Genomic DNA, 24,321 nt, shown 5'->3' with positions numbered 1-24,321 from the left:
AATAGATTAAGGCTTTACCTTAATCCCTCCTTATTATCCAACATATTCGCTTATCCAACGTTCTGCCGGCCCGTTTATGTTGGATAAGTGAGACTCTATGGTACATAGAAGCATATATAAAGGGACCTGAGGAAAAATAAACATGTTAGAATCTATGTAGAAAGGCATATGTGTCGAGATGTGTGTCAATATAGCTGCTAAAAATCTGCAATAACAGGAAAACCCCCATTATTTCTGTATACAAGGTTATTGTTACAATCTATGTGTGTTTCCTTGGTTATCTGATAGGCAGAAAACTTAAAATTTTACCTCAGGTAAAGTTATATATGGGTAAATCTTCAGCTCGTAACAGTCTGAAATACGTATGTGTTGTCGAAGGCTTTCATGGCTGGAATCACTGGGTTGCTGTGAGTTTTCCGGGCTGCATGGCCATGTTCCAGAAGCATTCTCTCCTGATGTTTCGCCCACATCCATGGCAGACATCCATTGTGAGGTCTGTTGGAAAACTATGCAGGTGGGGTTTATATATCTGTGGACGGTCCAGGGTGGGAGAAATAACTCTTGTCTGCTTGAGGCAAGTGTGAATGTTGCAATTAATTACCTTAATTAGCATTGAATAGCCTTTCAGCTTCAAGGTCTGGCTGCTTCCTGCCTGGGGGTATCCTTTGTTGGGAGGTGTTGGGTGGCCCTGATTGTTTCCCACCCTGGGCATTCCACAGATATATAAACCCCATTTAATAATAATAATAATAATAATAATAATAATAACTTTATTTTTATACCCCGCCCCATCTCCCCGAAGGGACTCGGGGCGGCTTACATGGGGCCTAGCCCGATAAAACAATCAAATATCAATGATACAAGAATAAAACAATTATACCAATAAAACCTCAATTATCAGTGAAACAATCGATAAAATTGACATGAAGCATACAATATTAAAACAGGAGACTAATTCATAAAACCCAGTACAGAATGTGCCGGAATGGGGAAGGTATTTCACAGATGAAATGGACAATAAAGTGCAAAATAACATTGGCAACACCTCAAGAATGGGGCTATTATAAATATTATTATATTATTTGCCTAGTTTCCAACAGACCTCACAACCTCTGAGGATGCCTGCCATAGATGTGGGCAGAACGTCAGGAGAGAATGCTCCTGGAACATGGCCATACAGCCCGGAAAACTCACAGCAACTAACTGAAACATTTATCTTCAAAATTAGTTCAATGCCGATCCAAGTATCTCTCTTATAGATGCAACTTTAAAGGCCCCTTCCACACAGCTGAATAAAATCCAATATTTGAAGTGAAATATATGGTAGTATGGACTCAAATAACCCAGTTCAAAGTAGATATTGTGGGTTATTCTACCTTGATATTCTGGGTTATGTGGCTGTGTGGAAGGGCCCTGAGATAACAGGCCAAAACGGGCCCACTCCGTGAAAAAAGGCAACTACAACAAAGATATATAAAATAGTTTGATATTTTTAGAAATCTTATTGTGATCGATGCCTGATTATTCTGATTGCCATGCTTGGAAAAAAAATTGGAAGGATATTGGTAAATCTTCAAAAATTCCCATTGCTGCTCTATTTGCAATATTGTAGTAAACCTACACTGTTTGAAAATTAGGATTGTCTTTTCAGAAGACGACATGATTTTTCATTCAGATGCTGGAATAAATATATTGTACCATTGATAGTATAAGGAAATTAGTGATTTCATATATTTTGGGGTGGTTCTGTCAAATTGAGAATTACCTCAGGGCTTAGTAATATGCAATACATGACTAGTTTTTGAGTGTTAAACACAGACCCAAAAGCAAACAAGGAGCACTTTGAAATCCAACACTGTCGCAAAAGGTTCGCATTTTAAAACTATTTAGAAATATGACTCATTCATAATGTGTAATTATAACAGGAATGAGCAACTGTGGCCTTAACGATGTTTGCGGCCTACATGATGAGAGATGATTATGAGAGCTTATGGGGTCTCCATAAATTGACATAGACACGACCCTAAAACACTGGAAGAGTTGCAGTTGCTTAGTACTGATTTATAGACCAGTCTAGAGGTGCGTCTACACTGTAGAATTAATGCAGTTTGACACCACTTTAACCGCCATGACTCAATTCTATGGAATCATAAGACTTCCTGTTTTGTGAAGCCCCAGAATTCCTTAATGGAGAAGGGGAAACTACAACTACATGGATTCCATAGCATTGAGCCATGGGAGCTAAAGTGGTGTCAAACTGTAATAATTCTACAGTGTAGATGAGACCTGGGAGAACTTGGCCCCTCCCTCCAGGTGTTTTGGACTTCAATTCCCACAATTCCTAATAGCCTCAGGCCCCTTCCTTTTCCCCCTCAGCCGCTTAAGCAGCTGAGGGGGGAAAGGAAAGGGCCTGAGGCTGTTAGGAATTGTGGGAGTTGAAGTCCAAAATACCTTTCCTAAGATGATATATTTACCAAGTTTAGATGCTAATGATGAGACTCTTGTCATATCTTTTTAAAATCCTGTTAAGGTGGCTGAATTCCCGAACTGCTCTCTGGAATCCATAATGAGCCAGATGAAGGGCAAGAGAAAGAAGTCAAGTCTACCCAAAAATGAGTTCTTGACGGTAAGTAGGTCAGTCGGTTTGGATAGCTAGTTTTGGAAGAGACGGTATTCTGCCTGAAAATATTAGATCAACAGTTGCTCGACAGGTTTGCATATGCTTTTTTCCTATAATTATACCTTATTGGAAGATACAGCTGGTGTCAAAATCTCTCATTCCTTGGTGATATCTACATTACAGTACTGTACTCTGTAAATACAGGCAGAACACCTTTTTTCCATGATTTTTATTTATTTATCGTGTCAGAAGCAAATTGAGAATACACCTATTATTTATTAAAAAAACCCCACAGATAGAGTTAAAAACTTGACATTATGCTAACTTTCCTTTGACTAGAAGCTGGTCACTTGGAATGCCTCTGGTTTCGCTGTGAGAAGGTCCTCCATTGTGCATGTGGTAGGGCTCAGACCGCATTGTAGTAAGTGGTCTGTTTTTTGCTCTTCTCCACATGCACATGTCGTGGACTCCACTTTGTAGCCCCATTTCATAAGACTGGCTCTGCATCTCGTGGTGCCAGAGCGCAGTCTGTTCAGCACCTTCCAAGTCACGCAGTCTTCTGTGTACCCAAGAGGGAGCCTCTCATCCAGTATCAGCCATGGATTGAGGTTCTGGGTTTTAGCCTGCCACTTTTGGACTCTTGCTTACTGAGGTGTTCCTGCGAGTGTCTCTGTAGAGCTTAGGAAGCTATTTCTTGATTTAAGGTGTTGGCTTGTTGGCTGATATCCAAACAGAGGATGAACCAAGGATATCAATGCCTTGGTCCTTTCATTACAGGCTGCTACTTCCCAACGGATGTCAGGTGGTCCAATACCGGTTAAACAGTATAATTTCTCCAGTGGTATAGGGCTTAGACATCCTGTGATAATGCGGCATGTCTCACTAAGAGCCACATCCACTGTTTTTACGTAGTGAGATGTATTCCACACTGGGCAAGCATATTCAGCAGCAGAGTAGCAAAGCAGATGTCTTCACTGTGTCTGGTTGTGATCCCCAGGCTGTGCCAGCATTTTGAATGGTATTATTTCTAGCACCCACTTTTTGCTTGATATTCAGGCAAGAGCTTCCATTATAACTCTTACATGAGTGAATTTACCTTCCTAGGAGTAGATTTCCTCTCGCTTCCTGTTGTCTCACCTCTGTTTGTAACCATGAGTCATATGTAAGTCGAATGTAACTCAGGGACTTCCTGTACTGCAAAAAATTAACCTGATTCAAAATGTAACAGTTTACTAAAACAGGCCTTGGTTGAAAGTGTAGATCCTGCAATCACAAGGGACACTTTTTCCCCTAGTATGGCAAAGAGGTACAGGGAATCCCTTGCCAATGTTACCAGAAAATTAATATTAACATTTTGCTTCTGTCTGTGAAAGTCTTTTATAATGCCATTCATTCAATTCTATGTACTATTCAAAAGTGAGCACTTCTTAATAAATATATTCAAAATGATAGATATGTTAACCCGGGCTGAAATTCAATGAGATTTGATAAATGAACATTGGTTGTATTTTCTATGGCTAAGTAGATAAAATCCTAGTCAGAGTCAAACATTCAAACCACACCATGCTGGCTTTCTTTCCAAAAATAAATATGCTGTTAAGATTGTCTTTTGCAGTCCCAGACATTTACAAATGTTTGTCATTTGTACCAACATTCCACTCCACAATGACATTCAGGGGTTACCATCCAAGTTTTGCCACCTTTTAAAATTATTTGACTTATAAACATCTAGACAAAACACAAATCTGCCAAAATATTTACACTTTTTGTCAAAGATGATACTTCTGAGGAGACATATTTTACAAAATAATGAATGTAGAGCCCGGAAATTATCTGTCTTATTGGAACAAATAGGCACTTGCAGGATGTGAAATTTTACAAACCATTTTGAGTCAGGAAGGAAGCCTTGAATGTTGATCACTCCTTTTCTATGAATAAATAAAAAAAATCTATGAACAAGCTCCATCATTATGATTTATTTGCTCTGTTTGTATTACTGAATAATTTTTTTTAGCTTCCTCCCACCATGATTAAATAGATTGTCATGCAAGAAAGATCATGGAGCCTGACAACCTGATGAATCATTGTATTAAATCTACATATTTCAATTATATTATAGTCTATTTTTAATGGGTGATATCATGCAAAAAGCAAATAATCTATATAGACTTTGGGTTGTTGTGAGTCAGATTTTGTTCATTTTGAGGGTTTCCTCCTTTCTGTTGAAATTGTCCACATGCTTGTGGATTTCAGTGGCTTCTCTGTGTAGTCTGACGTGGTGGTTGTTAGAGTGGTCCAGCATTTCTGTGGCTGCATTTTCTAGTTGAGTTAGTCTGAAGTGCCTTTCATGTTCCTTGATTCGTGTTTGGGCAATGCTGCATTTGGTAGTCCCTATGTAGACTTGTCCACAGCTACATGGTATACGGCAGACTCCTGGAGAGGTGAGAGGATCCCTCTTGTCCTTTGCTGAACGTAGCATTTGTTGGATTTTCTTAGTGTATCTGTAGATAGTTTGTAGGTTGTGTTTCTTCATCAGTTTACCTATGCGGTCAGTGGTTTCCTTGAGGTATGTATGGAAAGAACACTTTACCTGAGAAAACAATGGTGAGTGGTACAGTTACAGATGGGAGCATATTACAGGCCAGGTAAGTTTTCCTTTGGAAAAAAACTTCCTTCCATTCAGCTAGTTAATTATACTATTTATTTATTTGTGAACTGAGATTGTTCTGTGCTATTTGTCCTGTCTTGCTCATTTCTATCCAGAACTTGTATTGTTTTAAATCTGTATATTGCATATTGCTAATGTATTTAACTGTTTTAACTCTTATGTTTTATTCTTTTGTATTGTTGTGTATTGGCATCGAATTCTGCCAGTTTTGTAAGCCGCGCTGAGTCCCTTCGGGTGAGAACAGACCTGGTCCAACACAGGAAGCTGACTACACCCCCGCTGGGCGCCATGTTCCAGGGGGCGCTGTCGAGCCCCCCAGGAGGCGGGGCCAGACCTGCCCCCGCCTCCCGCACCCTGGCCCTGCCTCCCGTGCCACACGTCCTTGCCCCGCCTCCCGTGCAGCTTGAGAAGCGGGGCCAGGGTGCGCGGCGTGGGAGGTGGGGCCATGTCTTCGCCTGGAAGGACTTTCCCACCGTGGCCTGGCCGGCTGGGCCAGGGTGTGTGGCACGGGAGGTGGGGCCAGGTTTGGTCCCGCCTCCCGCACTGCACTCCCTGGCTGGGCCAGGCTAGCTGGACCAGGGCGCAGGGCACGGGAGGCAGGGCCAGGGCGCGCGGCGTGGGAGGCGGGGCCAGGTCTGGCCACGCCTCCCGCGTCACACAGCCATGCCTCCTGCGGCATGGGGGGGGGCACAAAAATATTTTTTTGCCTACCACTTTTAATTACTTAGGGCCGGTTCTGGGTGAGAAGGGCGGGATAGAAATTATGGAAATAAATAAATAAATAATTTGAAAATGCTGCTTGCTTGGAATACAATTTCCAGAACTTCCAGGACAGCATGTCAATTGACCAAGCGAGCAGGATAATTATAACAGAATCATAGAGTTATTTTTTAATATTATTTTTATTTACATACAGTAATAACTTACAGTGAAACAGAACACTAAACAGTGAACATTTTACAAACAACAACCCCACCACCAAGGCCTGAACAAGTATTTACCATAAAATTTATAATTCTACCATTAAACCAATGTCATATCCAAAATTTCTGACCAACAAGGTTGTATTGTTTTCCTTTTTTTCTTTCAAGAACATATTTAATAAAAACTGACCAGTATAAATCAAAATCAGATCTATTAATTTCCCCCTGAACACCCTCATTTCCATTGATAATATATCATTTAGAGATACATTCCATATCTCCCCATACCATGCTTCCAGTGTGAGATTGTTTACTACCTTCCAGAATCATAGAGTTAAAAGGAATGCTAAGGGTTGTCCAATTCCTTGAGAGTTATATCTGAAAGCGTTTCCCAGGCTGTACTTCATAATATTAGAACTTTTCATTTTATGGACACCTTCCTCTTGCAATGCACCTATGCTCTCCTTTTTATCACTTAGTAATGTGACTTTTAAAAGGTATTTATGAGTTTGTGCAGCAACACAGGCCCCTTCTACACTGTCATATAATATCCAGGTTATCTGCTTTGATTTTGATTATGTGGAAGTGGAGACTCATATAATGCAGTGGATTATGTGTATTATCAACTTTGATAATCTGTAGAAGGGGGCTCAGTATTAACATAACCATTAATATACATCGTCCATTTGTTCGTGTATCCTTTATCTCCCCTGAGAGTTTAATATCCTTATCTTTATATCTTCTGTGTATTTCATTGGTTCTCCCTCAGACTAGATTTACGGGCCGAAAAAGAAGGATGACATCTTCTCTAAGAACTGACTATACCTTAATTCCTAACCAGAGATATCGACGTAGCTATCGTAATTCCAGCAAATTCAGCAATACTCAAGACACAGATTCTTCATCTCAGTCAACCCTTGGGAATTTCAAAACACTTCCTTTAGAAATATTTCACATAGTTTTACAGTATCTGCCAGGTAAGAATTTTCAGATGTGCAGTATATCTTCTACCACAGATTTACCCTATTTGTCCAACGCAGCATCCACATCAGTTGCCAGTCCATACGCAACAAGACACTCTACAGGATTTATAAAATCAGACTATCCATTCTGACATCACAGACTCCCACTTTTATGGGTTGAGAAGGGTTGAGAATAAGCAACTGGGATCCAATTGCCAAACTGTCCTACTTTCAAACTGTCTTATACTTAGTCCACTGCATAACCAAATTCTATTTAAAAGCCATCCACCTGAGAGGCCTCTATCTCACAAAATGGGGTCCTTTGTCATGGTGATTAACTTATCGAAAGTCTCTGACTGATTCTTTTACACTCGCCACTACTCCCCTTGCTTTCATCTTGCAATTTAATCCCATTTTACCAAACTTATTATTTAATCAAGTTTTATTGTATTTTAATTTATTTTAGTTAACTATTATAGGAGTTTTAGGATAGTGATTAATGTCAATTTGTCTGTGTATTATTGTCTTTTGTCTTTTATTGTTGATATGGTCAGTGGACTATCAATAAACAAATCTATCTATCTATTAGAGAACCTCCAGGCTGTTACAGGTTTCCCTTTTCTCTTTTTCCTTTTATTTAGTGAAGGATATCAGCATGCTAAGCATGGTATCAAAGACTATCAGCAACCGCCTTATTAATTACATCTCAACTCCTACAGGAAACAAAAGGCTTTTGGTGCAGAACTTTCATAATTCTGAACTCTCTGTCTGCCGGATGGGATTCTCCATTCTAGAGCACTACAGATGCTTAGGTGACTATCCACAAACCCCGCCCCACCCTTTTAACTTCCTTTTTTAAGTACAGAAAGGTACAGAAGAGGTAAAAATCAAGACATAAACCCCCAAAATTGAGCGGACAGCAGAAAACATAGTTACAAATTGTATCCTGCTAAATAACAGGAAAATATAATACAGGATTGGAGGAATTTTCTATACTGTACAAATCAAACTAAGATTTGGAGTCATATAGTGAACAAAGGTTAGTAGCTCAATAAATGGCTATGAAGCCATGTTTCAAAGACTTACATGGAAAATTAGACTTTTTTTATGATGAAGAACAAAAAGTGGAGCTGTAACTCCCCCTTAAATGCTATGATGTCCATATAAAATGTTTTATTTATAATTTCCCATATTCCATCAAAACACAGACAAGCTAAATAGAACCCATGAAGAAACTGGGCAAACATTGTCTGTGTTCAAGGTTTCTTTGGTCTCTGTTTATTCAAGGTTTCCTAACATATTCTAATATCGTTAACATCCCAGCCTCATGAGGGCCCCCTTGGTTTGTCTATTATATCTTCTTTCTGGTTCACAGCCAGCATCACACTACACTCCAATAACTCCATTCACCATATGGCTATCTATTCATCTTGCCCTTAGGCAACATTTTCCTTCCTCTATTTCTATCTAACACTATAGTTAATACTGAACTTGTCACCTCATTACCATACCCACAACTTTTGCATTTCTATGGCTATTCACACATACAGTCTGCCTATACAGATCTGTTCCTAAGCACTTCCCTCAATGCATCTGGGGAGGTAGACTACCAACCTCATTTTCTTAGTCTACAAGAGCCTTTTGCATATTGATATTCCTTGAAAGGACACGAATATGCTGAACTTTTGCAGTAGTTCGGGTCTCCAACATAAGTGCAAGAAAATAAGGCTGCTTCCTGCCCTGGGGGAGGGGGGTGGTGGTCCTTTGTTATGAAGTGATTAGCTAGCCCTGATTTTTCTTGTCTGGAATTACCCTGTTTTTGAGTGGTGTTCTTTATTTACTATCCTGATTTTAGAGTTTTTTTTAATACTGGTAGCCAGATTTTGTTCATTTTCATGGTTTCCTCCTTTCTGTTGAAATTGTCCACGTGCTTGTGGATTTCAGTGGCTTCTCTGTGTAGTCTGACATGGTGGTTGTTACAGTGGTCCAGCATTTCCGTGTTCTCAGATCATATGCTGTCTCCAAGGTGGTTTATCAACTGCTTAACTATGGCTGACTTCTCTGGTTGAGTTAGTCGGCAGTGCCCTTCACGTTCCTTGATTCGTATTTTGGGCGCAGTGTTTGGTGGTCCCTATGTAGACTTGTCCACAGTCTGAAGGTAGACTTCTGCAGAGGTGAGAAGATTCCTCTTGTCCTTTGCTAAACATAGCATTTGTTGAATTTTCTTAGTGGGTGTGTAGATACCATTCAGCCTGGAAAACTCACAGCAACCTAGCCTTGAAAGTCTTCTACAACACGTAAGAAAATTATCATTGTGAATAATGACCCAGTATAAATCTCATCCTAATACCGTAGTTGTGCAAAACTGTGTAAAGTACAAAATATTTTATAATTCACAGGAAGGCAGCTGAAAATTACCCTTTGACTGGATTTTTCTTCATAAAATGAATTATAAAGTAAATGAACGTAAATATGAAAAAATGTAAATAGGAAATATTAAAGTGGAGTTCAGTAAAACTTTTTTGGCATCGTACAAGAATTCCTTGCTACTTACATATCTAGAATTAATAGTACAGAATATTTTACCACGATAACTATACCATACATGATTTATAATTCTGCCAGAAGCTATAACGTTGAATAAATTTGTTGTGGGGAAGACATATTTTGCTTTTTCATCATGTAAATAATTGAAGTCTAGCTCCTACCTGCAAATAGGTTCATATATAATGCTTTGAGTAGCTTAATGTCCATATAGTTTTGCAGGAGTATCTCAGGGTCAACAAGATGGACATAATATATATTTTACCAAGATTCCGCATTTGCACAAGCAATCTCTATACACATATGTATAAAAAATAGATGTTATATGTTTCAATTACATCAAATGAGTTTCAGGAGAGGTCATTTTGAAAGAGAGATGCAACAGCATGATTCTTAATTTCTTTCTGAAAACTCCAACATCTGCTTTCCTCATATAGACTTCAGTATCAAAAATGGGGGGAAAGAAAGCAGAAAAAAACCTCATGCCACCTTTTGAGGCCAGCTTATGTCAGCACATGCATTTGTTGGTTCCTCAGATGCTGTGATGGAATACAATATTAAAGCTTCACATATAAATATGGAATGGCATAATTGTGGGAGTGAAATGGAATACAGAGACGGGCAATTAGCACATGGGTTAAATCTACACCTGCTGATAAGCTAGCTGGCTTTGCCCCCCCCCCCCCCCAATGTGCAACAGGAAGTTGCTGCCAATTGCGAGAGAAATAAGGTTGAACACTGTGAAAGCCACTCACTGTATGGCTATAAGCTTCCTCCCAGTAGACTTAAATCAAGGAAAAGGTTCATGAGAACCACCACCCTTTTTAATGTTCCTCCAGCAACAGCAAAAAATATCCCTGTGGGTAGAAACATCAGGAAATTCCAACTGGATGGCCCCTACGAGGGTCTTCCTCCAGGGCCAAACCAAGAATGGGCAACTTGGAAGTCCCTGAACAGACTCAGAAGTGGCGTTGGCAGATCAAAAGACAACCTGGCTAAATAGCACTACCTAGAAGAATCCTCCACTTTGTGGAGCAGAACAAACAACTCAGCATCTATATGCTTGCCCACAGTGCCCTGCCTTATGCACAGAGGAAGAACTGTTTAAAGATACAGACACTGTGGTCACTGTTGCCCACTTTTGGTCAAAAACTATTTAGCTGCTTGTGCTCCCTTTATCAGTTTTTATACTTATTTATTTATGCAATGCTTTTGACATGAAATAAATAAAAGCACATAGGTCAAAGACTCAGAGCATTTCGTGAATTCTGGCATCTGTGGGCTAATACTAAGGTAAGAGCTAGGTTGCAAGACAATTTAGATTCCTTACAGTGTAGCATTGCTACAGCTAAATGTCTTGTCTTCCATTGGAAGAGCAGGTCACCCATTGACCTTTGACAATAATACATTTACACTAGCTTTGTTTGAGCGGCTAAGTAAATAGATATGTTTTCTTGTTTTTACCCTTCAGAGCCTATTTTGCATTTTTTTGCCAGCCTCCCAAATATATTTGTATTGTCACACTGGTAATTCATTGCCAGTTTTCCCAAACAATGCAGTGTTTACCCAGATCATTAGAAGAAACAGTAATTTTCCATTGACTTGAGCAATTTTTCCTACCACAAACAGTTTAAAATTATACCACACAAGAAACCAACTCTTATAACTTCCTCTTTGTGTGCTATGTTATACAATCTACAATAATTTCCTACATCATTTTTGGGGGGCTGGACTTCTGTCGCCTCTGAAAAACAAGAATGATTCTATTTTCTCAACAGCATTTTCAAATTCATTTGTGTTCTTCTTTCATACTAATGCTTAGCAAATGTCATTTTTAAGAATGACATAATCTTTCTTGCAAGGTTCCAAATCTTATATATGTGACCTTTTCAAAACAACTATATCTAAGATGTTTTGATGTGCAAGCTTCAGAACAAGAAAAGCCAAAGTTGGCATAAGCATTACAATATTTCTCCTATACAGATTGCTCTATAACTCATTTAACTTGGAGCAGTTTGACTTTGTCGAGATCACCTGACTTACCTTTAAGCATTCATTTAAGTAAAAACACTTCAACTAGTAATGAAAATACTAAACATGTATATAGTACTGTTCATTTTATGTGCTATATGTATAATACAGATAACATGAATATGTCTCAGAAGTCTTTGATTCTGTAATAGAAGCAACAAGTAAAGAGGGGGCACAGATTTTCAGTGAGTAGTACCATTAGCTTGAAATTGAATCTGGAGGCAGTGGAGGAGAAAGTAAACAAGGAAAAAAATAATTTTCTGGAAAAACATGTCTTCAAGGATTTAAAAGAAGAGAATTGTTATTGCCTTAAAGAAGAGCTGTCCAAACTTTTCATGTTGGTGACACACTTTTTAGATGTGCATCCTTTTGTGATACAGTAATTCAGTTTTACTTGCAAACTAGTGGTTAAACCAAACCCTTTCAGAGTTTCATACTACTGTATATGTATATTAAATAATGTATAATATATATGTTTCATATAATCCTAGAGACTACAGGCAACACACTAGTGTGTCCCAACATACAGTTTGGAAAGCTTTGCCCTAAAACAATGTAAGGTCATGCTTTCATCTCATAATACAGTACAGGATTTAATCTTTTAGTAACGATCCTTAAAATATTTTGTTTAAAATATTGGGGTGTGCTTCTCTTCCTTTGTAGGCCTGTTGCTTAAAAGGTGTACCTTTCTGCTTCCTACAAAGGAGAGGCTGAAATACATACAAAAGATATTTGCAGAAGTAAGCATTGAATTGCATTCTTTTAAAAAGGCATTGAACTGATTAGCATATTGATTTTCTTGTGTCAGTTCATTGATGAACAAAAATACACTTAGGGATTTATTTTGTTTAATTTTTATAGGTTTCCTGTTTTAAGCTTAATGGTTGCATGGATCCTTTGCATTGTTCTGGACTACTGTGTTATGGGGTGTTTTTACAGGTAAAACAACAAATAACTTGTGATGCCTTAAATACTGACAGTTTTTTTTATTAGATATCGAATCTAGTGCACTTTGTCATATACACAAACTATTACCTTGAATTGCTATGAGCCCAGCGAAATACCAAACTGCATTAGTTCTACAATGTAGGTGACCTCACAGTAACTATCTATGCCAGTGGACAGGGCAGTGGGATGGGAGAAAACACCAGAGAAATAGGCTAATCAGATATGGCAGATATTGCGTGCCTTTTGCTACTACTAAGCGGCACTTGAAAAAAGTGTGATTGGTACACTGACTGGACTCCAGCCAGAATTCCCAACTCTGTGTTCCCTTTTTAATTATACATCCACAGCATCTAAGTCATCTATGGGGAAAACCAGTTGGGATGGAAAGACAGGTTAAGCTTCATGCTGCTTGTGGTTTTGCTCCTCAGATGTCCCATCCAACAAAACTAGTTCTTTAGAGACCCTTATGCTTACCACATTGTTTTTCAAGGGACAAGATTTTAAACCAACAACTCAATATTTTTGGATGCTTTGGACATGCTGATGTATTGCAAAACTTGAAGAAAGTCGGTATGGCATTAATTCTGGGGAAACATGAAGACAGTGTGTGTTTTGTTCATTTCTAGAGTAGAAAATCTACATTTCCCAATTGGTTCTCACAGCATTGCATTGAGATATTCCCCACTTATCCTGTGCACTGCTCTCAAGTTACTATTAATTTCTTCAGACCTTTCAGATGTATTCCATGTAACAGAAATATAAGAAGCTTCATCCCTAAGTGTTTGGAGGTATTATTGTTTTTAGAAGATATTATATTAACGTAAGTGTGGATAGGTTACTTTTGTTGGACTACCATTCCCACAATTCCCAAGACAGCATAATGCTGGTTTGAAGATTTGAGGCATCATCCAAAATAGCAACCTCTTTCTAGTTCTCCTTCCCAGGTCATCTCTCATCTTCTGCTACTCGTCCCTCATCCCTGACTATTAAAGACACCTGATAAAATGCATTGAAAAAATATACACAAGTCTCGTAGAGTAACTTGTTGGTAGTTATGTCTACATTATCTTAATTTTTATTTTCCAGACCTTAACAGCTGGCTGGGATGAATTAGAATGTCATCGGGTTTACAATTTCCTTTGTGATATTAGCAATTTATCCCGCAGAGTACAGACAGTTGTCAGCAGCAAACCTGGTAAGTAGTATGTTAGGCAGCATAGGGTTAACTTCAATTTCTTTGTTATTTGTATTCTTTTAATTGTTTTTGTTTGTTCATTGCCTTAGGAGCTCTTGTGGTCTGAAATGCCATACAATAAAAATATGTATTATAAAATACATATCCTGCAGTATTCTTACTTTGAGGTATACAAGTTATGAATGAGACTGTGAATTTCAAGAAGTGCCCATTCCAACAGCTTATTTTCCATTACAGTATGTCATATTCAAATTCTAGGCTACTCTGCATTCAAATTTATTCTTGTGTAATATTATGATTTGCCATAGGAAGTGCACGAAAGTTGGAGCTGAGGATAAGGATATTTTGCCGGAATGTTCTTCTGAACCATTGGATCCATAAGGGCGATTCTGCATTTTGGCTGTCACGTATTTTGAAGCCATGGCCAATGGTAAATCAAGCCCGACTACTCTATATAATATTTGGGCCTGCCTGTACTCTGGATGGTAAGCAATTTTAATGAATTAAGGCATGAATAAAAACAGACAGAGAGCAATCTGTGATTTCTGTCTCTAAAATTACTAGAAGAGCTGCGCTTAGAAGATTTCAAGCATTGATTTCCAAATAAATAAACACAATTTAATAGTTCAGGACCCTTCCTAGACCTGCTATGGCACATTCCCAGTATGGAATGGCATTCAGTGAGATGACTATACAGGAAAATGTATTATTTCCCTTAGCATGGAAAATAAATTCCAACTACACTTTGAACTTACAGAAAAAGATTGATTAACTAATGCTAGGAGTAACACATCTGAAAGCAAGGCACTTCATGGAATGCGAAAGGGATACTGGTAGCTTTTGATCAAAGTTCATTCATAGAATCATAGAATAAAAGAGTTGGAAGAGACCACATGGCCCATCTATTCCAACCCCCTGCCATGCTGGAAAAACACCCTGACAGATGACCGTCCACCCTCTATTTAAAAGTTTGTAAGGAAGGAGTTTCCACCACACTCTGTGGCAGAGAGTTCCACTGCTGAACAGCTCTTACAGTCAGGAAGTTCTAATGTTCAAATGGAATCTCCATTCAATAACCTTATAATACTACAATACAGGACATGTCATTTGGCATAAAATGATTGATGGACCAACTGATGAAACAAATTTGAAAGGACTGGCAGATGCTATTAAACTACTTTATGACATAGAAGCAAAAGAGTGGACAGCAGATGACGTCATAAGTCTGGTGGATGAACTTTCAGGTACAAGGCTACTTTTATTCTCTATGCAACTAGTGCGGATTGTCCCCAAAAAGCTAGATTTACTATTTGGTGGTGTAAACTAGCCAGCCTCGCAGGTAGATGTTGAGTTGCACAGAAGGGACTTATTACTGTGTGTGACTTATTACTCATTCTGTGCACCCTAAACTTCAATCAACATGGCCAAAGGATTCGGAGAACTGGATCTCAAAACATCAAGTAAATTAAATATTGAGAATCACTGCCCTAAGTCACCTTCAAGTGTAGCAAATTATACTTTTGCTGGGATAGAAATTACACTGGTTGACAACGTTTGAAAAAAAAATCTGTTCCTTGTTTGAAAGTATTATTTCCTGTTTAATTGTGTGGTCCTTACTTTGAAAGTAGTTGTTATACTCCAGAAACTTCATTTTTGTGGCTGCTACAAACTATGTTGAATTGGTTGAGACTCAATAAGGTATTTGTTGAAAAACTATAGCAAAATGTGTTGCAGGGTGTCCCACAAAGCAATTTTTTGAAGGTTAATAAACCTTTTCCATGTTTTTATGATAGAATCAATTAGGAAATGGCATTTATAACCCAGGGACAAAAACAATGTTACATAGTGTTATCTGTCTGGTACATAGAATGAGAGTAAGGATGACAAAAAAAAAACCCTTTGTTGTCCTTTGATATCACCCAGGGCCCTTCCACACAGCTTTATATCCAATATCAAGGCAGAAAATCCCACAATATCTGCTTTGAGCTGGGTTATCTGAGTCCACACTCAGATAATGTGGGATTTTCTGCATATATTCTGGGATATCGGTCTGTGTGGAAGGGCCTCCAGTTGTTGTTGCTGGGGTTTTTTTTTTAAGGGGGGGGGGGTCATGAGGCCAAAACCTTCACACAGCTCTCCATCATAAAAATTAATACAATAATAATGCTTTTTTACAATACTCAGTATTTGAACCAACCTGCTTACTCTGTCAGAAGACAAGGCCGATCCTTCACAGGAGAAAAGGTTCAACACCTCAAGCACCTGAATTCCAATTATAGTGCATTTATTTGTTTGATTTTTAAACTTGTTTCATTTGTTGATTGGGGTTTCATTTTAAATGTGGTACCTTGAGGGAATGAGATTTGCAAAAGTAGCAAAAAGTAGCAAAAAATGAAATCACACACATAGAGTCTTGCCATGTTTTTATAGTAGTTCCTCGGGAATGGCTTCTGGAGAACAGTGCCCGGCTTCTTATCTTATGTGGAAACAATATCTGCTTCACTTTTATGGCTAGCAAAGCTGTGAATGGCCGAGCTATTGAACTGGCAAGATTAGTGGTTTTCCTGGCTTTGGTAAGTAACAATACATTAAGATGATTACTTTTCATTGAGCATCTTATTTTTCCCACCAGAGAGTGAAATTAGATGTGATATTAACTTTTGTGGACTGCATTCAGTATGTTTGACTTATTTTATTTTAAACAAAAGCTATGTGGAGAGGGGATGCAATCAGGACCAAGATGATAGCTTGCAGATAAAAGGGTTAATGCTTCTCCCTCAATTAAACCTCACCAGCAGCTATTTGGTTTGAAGGAAAGCTACAGTTGGCTCCAATGGTTTAACAGTTGTTTTGTGGTAGCAGAGGATCGTCATCAGATGAATTGCATGGAGGGGGATCAAGCCCCCACCTTATTATGCTCTAATAGCTGGATTTTGCTAGCACCCACAACATATCTCACAGTTATTTAGAAGAAAAATGTACACGTTAAGTGCAATCACATACCATAATTAATTTCATACCTAATTTGGTTTTTGGGCAAATTGCTCAAATTAATAAGGTTTTCATAAAATGTTTTTGAATCCTGCAAATTAATTATGCTGCCTTAGAATGTTTCTATGGCAGCATTTAGAATAGAGTGCTTTATATTGCTTTAAATGGAGAATGGGGAAAATATTTTATTCTAAGACTACGTAATTATTCTTGGATAAATAGTTCGTTTAGACTTTGCTCTCTTCTTTTGCTCTTAAGAGGTTCTAATCTTTGGGCTTGCGAGAATCAAATCAAAATATGCTACATCTAACTTTTGTCTTGGAGAACAATGTACTGTGTTTCTTCAATTCTAAGGCACACTTTTCCCCATATAAACATCTTTAAAAGTGAGATGAATCTTAGAATTGCAAGTGTATCTTATATATTTTTGTTGGTGGTGATGATACTGAAATTAGGGTGTGTCTTACAATCAACATCTTACAATTAGCACCTTTCTCTTAAGAAGGAAAAGGATGTGACCGCAGTCGCCTCCACAGAGTCTGTCTGGGGTGGTGTGATGCTGGAGATGCCATTATAGTGTCTACAACTTCCTTCTGTTAGTGGGCATTAGTGCCTTGCAACTTTCTTTTCAAATGATGGGAAATGGTGTTTCACATCTCATCCTTAGACAGAGAGCTTGGGCTGCTCTTGTTCACCTTAGACTAGTCTCTTTCTCTCATATCCTCAATATCCTGTCTGCTAAGTGGAAATAATAATATTATTATACTGACTGACCCACTTTGCAGACCCCATTATAAGGATTATGTTTTCTGAGCTTGAAGATAACAATGTGATTCGCTTCCCCCTCCTCCTGCTTTGCTTACATTCCCCATTCAGAATGCCAGAAGGGTCATTTGGAGGGGAGCAGCTGGGAGAGACCTTCATCTGCAATCAAAGATAACAGCAGAATTTATCCATGCCCCATTTGCCATCCAAGTTAGAATGTGACCAGTGCTTGGGGAGCTCCCCCAACTCTGGGGGGATGTATGTGTGAAGTTTTGAGGAGAAGGGAAAGGATATACTCCAGACCCTTTGCAAGCTGGTTATAGATCCTCTGCATTGCTGCACTTGCAGAGTTCAGATGGTGTTGAATTTCAATGTTGATATTGACTTTTGTGGAGAGGTGGCTACAAGGTAGCGGAACTTGTCAACATTTTCTAACGTTGCACCATAAAGCTGTATTTCTGATATTGCAGAGGGATTGATTGGCTGGTGCCTGCTGGAAGAGCACTTTGGTTTTTTCAATGTTCAATGAGAGGCCATTTTCTAACGCTGCACCATTAAGCTTTTCGTATACCTCTACAAAGATGTTTAGAGTAGCTTTCTAGGTTTTCTTCTGAACAAGCACAGACTACATTATCATCAGCTTACTGAACTTCTATGACAGACATTATTGTGACCTTAGTTTCGGCTTTCGGTCTGCTGAGGTTAAATAGCTTGCCATCTGTTCAACAGATGATTTCCATACCAGTGGGAAGCTTCCCATCAACAAGGTCAGTATCATAGTGATGAAGATGGAAAATAAGGTTGGGGCAATAATACATTCCTGTTTGACATCTGATTCCACCTTAAATGGGTTACTTTGGGAGCCATTGTTATCCAAGACTGTTGCCATTATGTCATCATGGAGGTTCACAAATTTATGAGGATATCCAATTTTTGGAGGATAGTCCAAAGAGCATTCCAATTCACTGTAGGACATTCGTAGTGCTTGTTTATAAAACTATTGTCCTACTGACCTTGTTATACACCAGCAAAATGTGGACCATCTACAAACGTCACTCTCAACTTCTGGAACAATTTCATCAGTGTTGCCTCCAAAATATCCTGCAAATCTGCAAAGACAAGTGGATAAATGTCAGCGTTCTGGAAGAAGCAGAGACCATCAGTACTAAAGTAATGATCCTCTGCCATCAACTTTGCTGGACTGGCCATGTTGTCCGAATGCCTGATCACCATCTTCAAAATCAGTTACTATACTCCCAACTCAAGAACAGAAAACAGAATGTTGGTGGACAGAAAAAGTGATTTAAAGATGGGCTTAAAGCAGTGGTTCTCAATCTGTGGGTCCCCAGATGTTTTGGCCTTCAACTCCTAGAAATCCTAACAGCTGGTAAACTGGCTGGGATTTCTGGAAGTTGCAGGCCAAAACACCAGGGGACCCACAGGTTGAGAACCACTGGCTTAAAGCTAAACTTAAAAATTATGCCAGAAATTTGTAGTTTTTCTAAGTCCCGTGGATACCAAGGGACGCCTACAAGCTTCTCTAACCATGGATGGCACGAATCAGGAACTAGGAATCTCATGAGGTTGAAGGCAAATGACAGAGATCTTTATTTGATTTGTGTAAAAAGGACACTTGTACAGCATGGATACTCAAAGGGTGCAAGTGTAAAAAGCATAATCATAAGTGAACATTTTTACACACAAGAATCCTCATACATTAACATTGCTAAGTTTTGAAACTCCCTCCCTTTCCCCTGATTGGTCAGGGCTGAAAAGCTGGCTGGTGTCCCCCAGGCCTTTGATTGGTCAGGAGGCAGGTCTTAGCCAGTTCACACCATGATTGGAGGAGCCAGTGATGATGTAGCCGGTGGATTTCCAACCAGCTGAGCAAAGAGGCGCCGGAGCTTCCAATGGGCTGGTGCAGGTGGTCTTGGGGGCAGTGAGATCCCTAGGTGTGTAGCAATGGAATGTTGGAGACAAAAGTCCAAAAGATGATTTGACAGGATTATTCAGATACCAGACCCTGCTGGAGAAGACATCTTTCCATGCTGGGGAGACAAAGAAAGAGTTTCAAAGATGTAGATTGTTGATGAGATTGCAATCAAAGTTTCGTTCTGGACCTTTGTTCCGCAGATAGCTGAGATCACCGAAAGGGAACTGCTAGGCAGCAGGCAGATGAGCTTCCGCTGAGATACAGGAAGGTCCTTTGTCCCACAGTTTATGTCTGTTCTCTGGTTCTCATACAGCGCGTGGAATGGGTATCTGGAATTGCTCAAGAGAGGTTACTGGAGTTCATAGGTTCATGTACAATTGCCTTCATTTTATAGAGTCCAATAATAAAAGAAATATAAAAGAGAGTGTGGTTCTTGGTATAGGTTTATAGATAGGGAAGAAGAGATGAAGAGAGAGAGGGTCTTGCCATTGCTGAGCACTAGATGGACAATGCCATTTGCCTTATTTTCATATTTTATTCCCCCCCCCCCCCCCCCGCTCGTGCACACATCCACATAATAAAAAATAAATAAATAAAAGAAATATGGAGAGATACATAGTAGCAAGTGTCTGGAAATAGAGGTGCTTTGGATACAATTTAACGATTCGGCTTGCATCTTGGCTGGGAAGAAGGGAGAATATAAGATAGGCCATCTCCAATGAGGCATTGGAGATTAGCTGGTGTGGCCTGGTTCAGGCTGAACAGCTGAGCCGGGGGTGTTTGTCTGTGTGTGGGGGCTCAGGTGGTATGGAGTGTGGACTGTGGGTGGTCTTTTGAAGGCTTGAGGGAGGTCATGGGGATGGAAGCTGTTTCCAGTTGATCTGGTTGTCTGTTATTGGGAAACTACAATTCCCATGAAGATCAAACTATGTCTTCTTTTTATTAGGGATGGGGTTGGGGTTCCTAGATAACAAAAATGGTGGCATAGAACAAAGAAGCCCTGGTCCTCGACCATTCTCACTGGAGGTCAGCTATTACCAACAGTGCTATGGAGGGAGAAGGGGAGAAACTTGTCAAGAGGAAGACTTGTCAGGACTTCCTTCCATCTGGAAATTAATGGCATCACTGTGAAAGAACATGTGGATCAAGAATAGGTCTGTACAATCACCTATGGACCTACTGTCAAGACCCTCCATTTGGAAAGCAATCATACTTGGCTACAAGTGTTAGTCTATGGTGATGATGATGACAAATCCTCTGCTGGCCAAAGTACAAAGTACGCAAAGTACATCGGTCTTAAATCAACAAAAGGCATGTAACTGTACTGCAGATGAATATGGGAGATGGAGGAGAGTATACACTTAACAGTGTGTAGTAGTAGCGAAAGTGAAACTTGTCCCTAGTTCCATCTGGAAACATTTAAGTAAGGGTATGCTGGTAGGCCTCCTACCTACCAACTGGAGCCCAATAATTTAATTTGCTGTTTAACTTCCATAGCAAGGTGCTTATGTAGCAAAGATGACCCATAACCTACTGCAGAGGAACATGAAGAAACATTAAATAACAAACAACTTAAGAAAGCAAAGATAGAGCTCTGTACTGAATAATAGCCAGCTCGATCACCAGAGGGTTTATTATGTAAATTTTATTATATAAAACTTGGGTCTTGTGACATTTAATGGCTTGAGTGCAAAGAAGAGGGAGGAGGGGGACAAAGGCATCAAACTGTTGACCAGAACACCACTGCAACGTAATTTTATGACTATTTCCCACTTTTTGCCCCAGGTGTGTGAGAAAGACCTCTATTGCATGGACTGGGCTGTAAAAATGATGCAGAAAGTCTGCAAGGTTTTCAGTTCTCCAGGCGAAAGAAACAACTTCTTGCAAAGTGTAGAGAATACTTTCGCACAGATTATCATGGACGCATTACAGTCAGTGATATCGGGTAAGAAACACAGAAGTAAAATTGCTCATTGCTTTCATCTCATTTTCTTAAAGATGTCAGTTTGCCTTGATGCTGCTTCTACATGCAAGTGCTATTTATTCTCTGTCATCGAATGAGACGTTCTAACTAACAGATGCTGGAAATAGTTTAATTGAATACATCAAGTCCCAAAAGATTTCAACCAAATATCTTTCCCCGGGGCTTTAAATTCTTCCTTTGAATGCTCAAAAAGTACTAATACCTCCAACACCTTTGAGCATGTGCTCTGTTCCATTAAAATATTTCCTGCATTTAAGGCAGAGCAAAACTAGATAAACTTAAAATGTATAATTCCACATCTCCCCTCCCCCCTTTCCTTTTCTGTGTGTGTTGGCGGGGGGGGGGGGGAGTAAATATCAACCAAAGGGACGAGGATTAAGATTAGAACTACCACAAATTACAGACAGTAGTTTAATTATTTCTCTTTATGCCATGGTCTTGATTAATATCCCCCCCCCCAAAAAGCAGCTGCATACCCTCCAACATTTTACTGATGAAAACACCAGTATGCAGTCATGATGGCAAATTGTTAATTAGGAAGGTCACACAAACGATGAGAGGCTGCAACAGTTTGCTTTTGCCCAAGCCTAAATAGAAGGGCAAGGTTCTACCCTTCTTCTTCTTTCCTTTCTACTAAGTTAACTGAATTAATTGGCACTTTGAACCTAGGTTGCAGCAATTCATGTAAGGTTATGACAAAGGAGCAAAGAAGAAAAACATGGGCATTAAAAGCAATTGAAAAAGTGGGATGACAGGGTCAGTCGGGACTGATCCTGACAAATTGCAACAGTTGTAGTACTATTGAGAAATAAAAGCTTCTGGGGGATTATATTAATGGGGGCTGTATGATAAAAGCTTTAAAAATAGCTCCTTATCTGAAATTATCCTAATCTTGACCTCTCCTGTCTCATTCCCCATCTACTATTTTACTTTTTGAAAATCCAGAAATTCAAACAAGCATTTGTGTAGTGTATACCTTCAGATAATTTACTCATCCCCTCCTGCCCTTTTACTTCTCATATTTATGATTGAATCTTTTCCTTATTAAATTTCTTACCTTCTATATTATTTATAAAGCAAACTCATAATACAAAAATATTATATCCAGGATCCCAATGGAAATGGATCCCTATTACAAATGAAAGACAGACTAGTTATAAATGGCTATGAGCATGTATAGCACAGCTATTGGCTTTCCACTTGTTTACAAAAATTTAACCAATACAGTCAATACATAACAGAATCAGAAGATAAAGGAAACAATGAAGATTAAATGCTTAACAAATTAAAGCTATTAAGATGCTGCCGAGAACCCGTAGCATTGTCAAACTTAATTATGAATGGCAATACCCATCCCAACCTACTTTCACAGTCTAGCACTGGAGCATTTCTGATTGGAGCCCTGAAAAGTGGCATCTTCAATGTTCCAAAGTCTGGAAAGGGCCCTCAAGGCCCTGTCATAAATGCTTGTCCCAAGGTACCACACAAACAAAAGGGTGGACAGTATTTCAGAGCTTTCTGATCTCCAGCTTCTCAAAATCTCTTTGGTTTGACATGCTGCCAGGTTGTGACAGTCAAGTTTTGAGGTCACATAGAATTGGTCATTTCGCGAATCCTCAGCAATTAAGATATCAAAGGTCTATCTTATGATATCTTAACTGTTGGACAGGAAGCCTGCCCTTTAATTTTATGACAGGACTATTTTGAGGGTGTCAAACTCATTTTCATCAAGGGCTACATCAGCCTTATGGTTACCTTCAAGGGGCCATTACATTCATGGCCAAAAAATACATGGATACAGTGGATCAACTATATATATTTTTTAATTTAGCAGTCAGTTCTCAGATGTTATTGTAATGACACCTCCCATTGCTTTTGATTATCCATCATGTGGACTGGGGATAATGGGAACTGTAACTCAATAGCACTGGTGGCTCTGAGGTTAGGGAAAGATTTAAGAACATTTTCAAGTCAGACATCATATCCACAAGCCTTGTATCTAAATTGAAACCTCACTCTCCTGACTAAACAGAACAAAGCTTTCAGAGGTTAATGTATCACAACTCCCATCAGCTCTAGTCATGATGTCCAATGATGAGAAATACAAGATTTGTAGTCCAACCTCTGGAGGACCACATAAAATGACACAAAGGGCCACATTTGTGTTTGATACGTGTGGACTACTTTCAATTTTTTGAGTGAGGCAGAGCATGAGCAGAAACCACTTATTTCCACATTTGAAAAGGAACGTGCTTCTTTTAACCTGTTACTTATTTTTGCTTAGGGGTGCATGAAGAGGAGGATAGCAGCTTTTTAAATCTATTCCATCTTGTGAATGCACAAGCAAATTTTCACAAAGAAATCCTCTATCTAACCATGGACAACAGCTTGTGAAAATATTTGGAGTTCGGAAAGTAACTGTCCATCAGCAGTTAAACTCCTTTGCTATTATTTTTCATCTTTCTCTTTTGGTGTCAGTACTCTTGCCTGCTTTCCAAATTGACATTTGACACATCAGGTTAAGAGCTATTATACTTTTATGCACATTGAAAACTCAAAATGGCTGCAAAATATATTTCTGGCTTTAAATTAATGCTCAGTTACAACTTTTCTGTAATTCTCAGTGAAGTTGGAATTATATATTTAATGCTAAAAATATGCTGAGATCAATGTTTTAATTGTAAATAAGCAATATTACCTAAAATGTTTCTATTTATATAACATTGCATTAAACAAAAATAATGAGTACACATTAAA

General features: G+C 39.0%; 1 protein-coding gene across 3 annotated transcripts in view; it reads left to right on the top strand.

Annotated features, from left to right (window-relative positions):
* Positions 1 to 24,321, top strand: part of fbxo47 (F-box protein 47) — a 25,082-nt gene extending 761 nt beyond the window's left edge. Inside the window, exons 2-12 of one of the 3 annotated variants that reach the window (XM_003222729.4) lie at positions 2,531 to 2,626; positions 6,981 to 7,188; positions 7,815 to 7,985; positions 12,412 to 12,488; positions 12,610 to 12,687; positions 13,783 to 13,891; positions 14,200 to 14,376; positions 14,989 to 15,135; positions 16,322 to 16,464; positions 21,366 to 21,525; positions 23,849 to 24,321. In XM_003222729.4, coding sequence (XP_003222777.2) covers positions 2,567 to 2,626; positions 6,981 to 7,188; positions 7,815 to 7,985; positions 12,412 to 12,488; positions 12,610 to 12,687; positions 13,783 to 13,891; positions 14,200 to 14,376; positions 14,989 to 15,135; positions 16,322 to 16,464; positions 21,366 to 21,525; positions 23,849 to 23,958 — 1,440 coding nt within the window. In that variant the 5' untranslated portion in view covers positions 2,531 to 2,566 and the 3' untranslated portion in view covers positions 23,959 to 24,321. Of the gene's footprint in view, positions 1 to 2,530; positions 2,627 to 6,980; positions 7,189 to 7,814; positions 7,986 to 12,411; positions 12,489 to 12,609; positions 12,688 to 13,782; positions 13,892 to 14,199; positions 14,377 to 14,988; positions 15,136 to 16,321; positions 16,465 to 21,365 lie in introns of all 3 variants that reach the window. The other 2 variants (XM_062984648.1, XM_062984649.1) reach the window with 2 other exon arrangements.

The sequence above is a fragment of the Anolis carolinensis genome, chromosome 6 (assembly GCF_035594765.1).
Source record: "Anolis carolinensis isolate JA03-04 chromosome 6, rAnoCar3.1.pri, whole genome shotgun sequence".
NCBI lineage: Eukaryota > Metazoa > Chordata > Lepidosauria > Squamata > Dactyloidae > Anolis > Anolis carolinensis.
The sequence above is the reverse complement of the archived record's forward strand: the minus strand, read 5'-3'. Positions and strand labels throughout refer to the sequence as shown.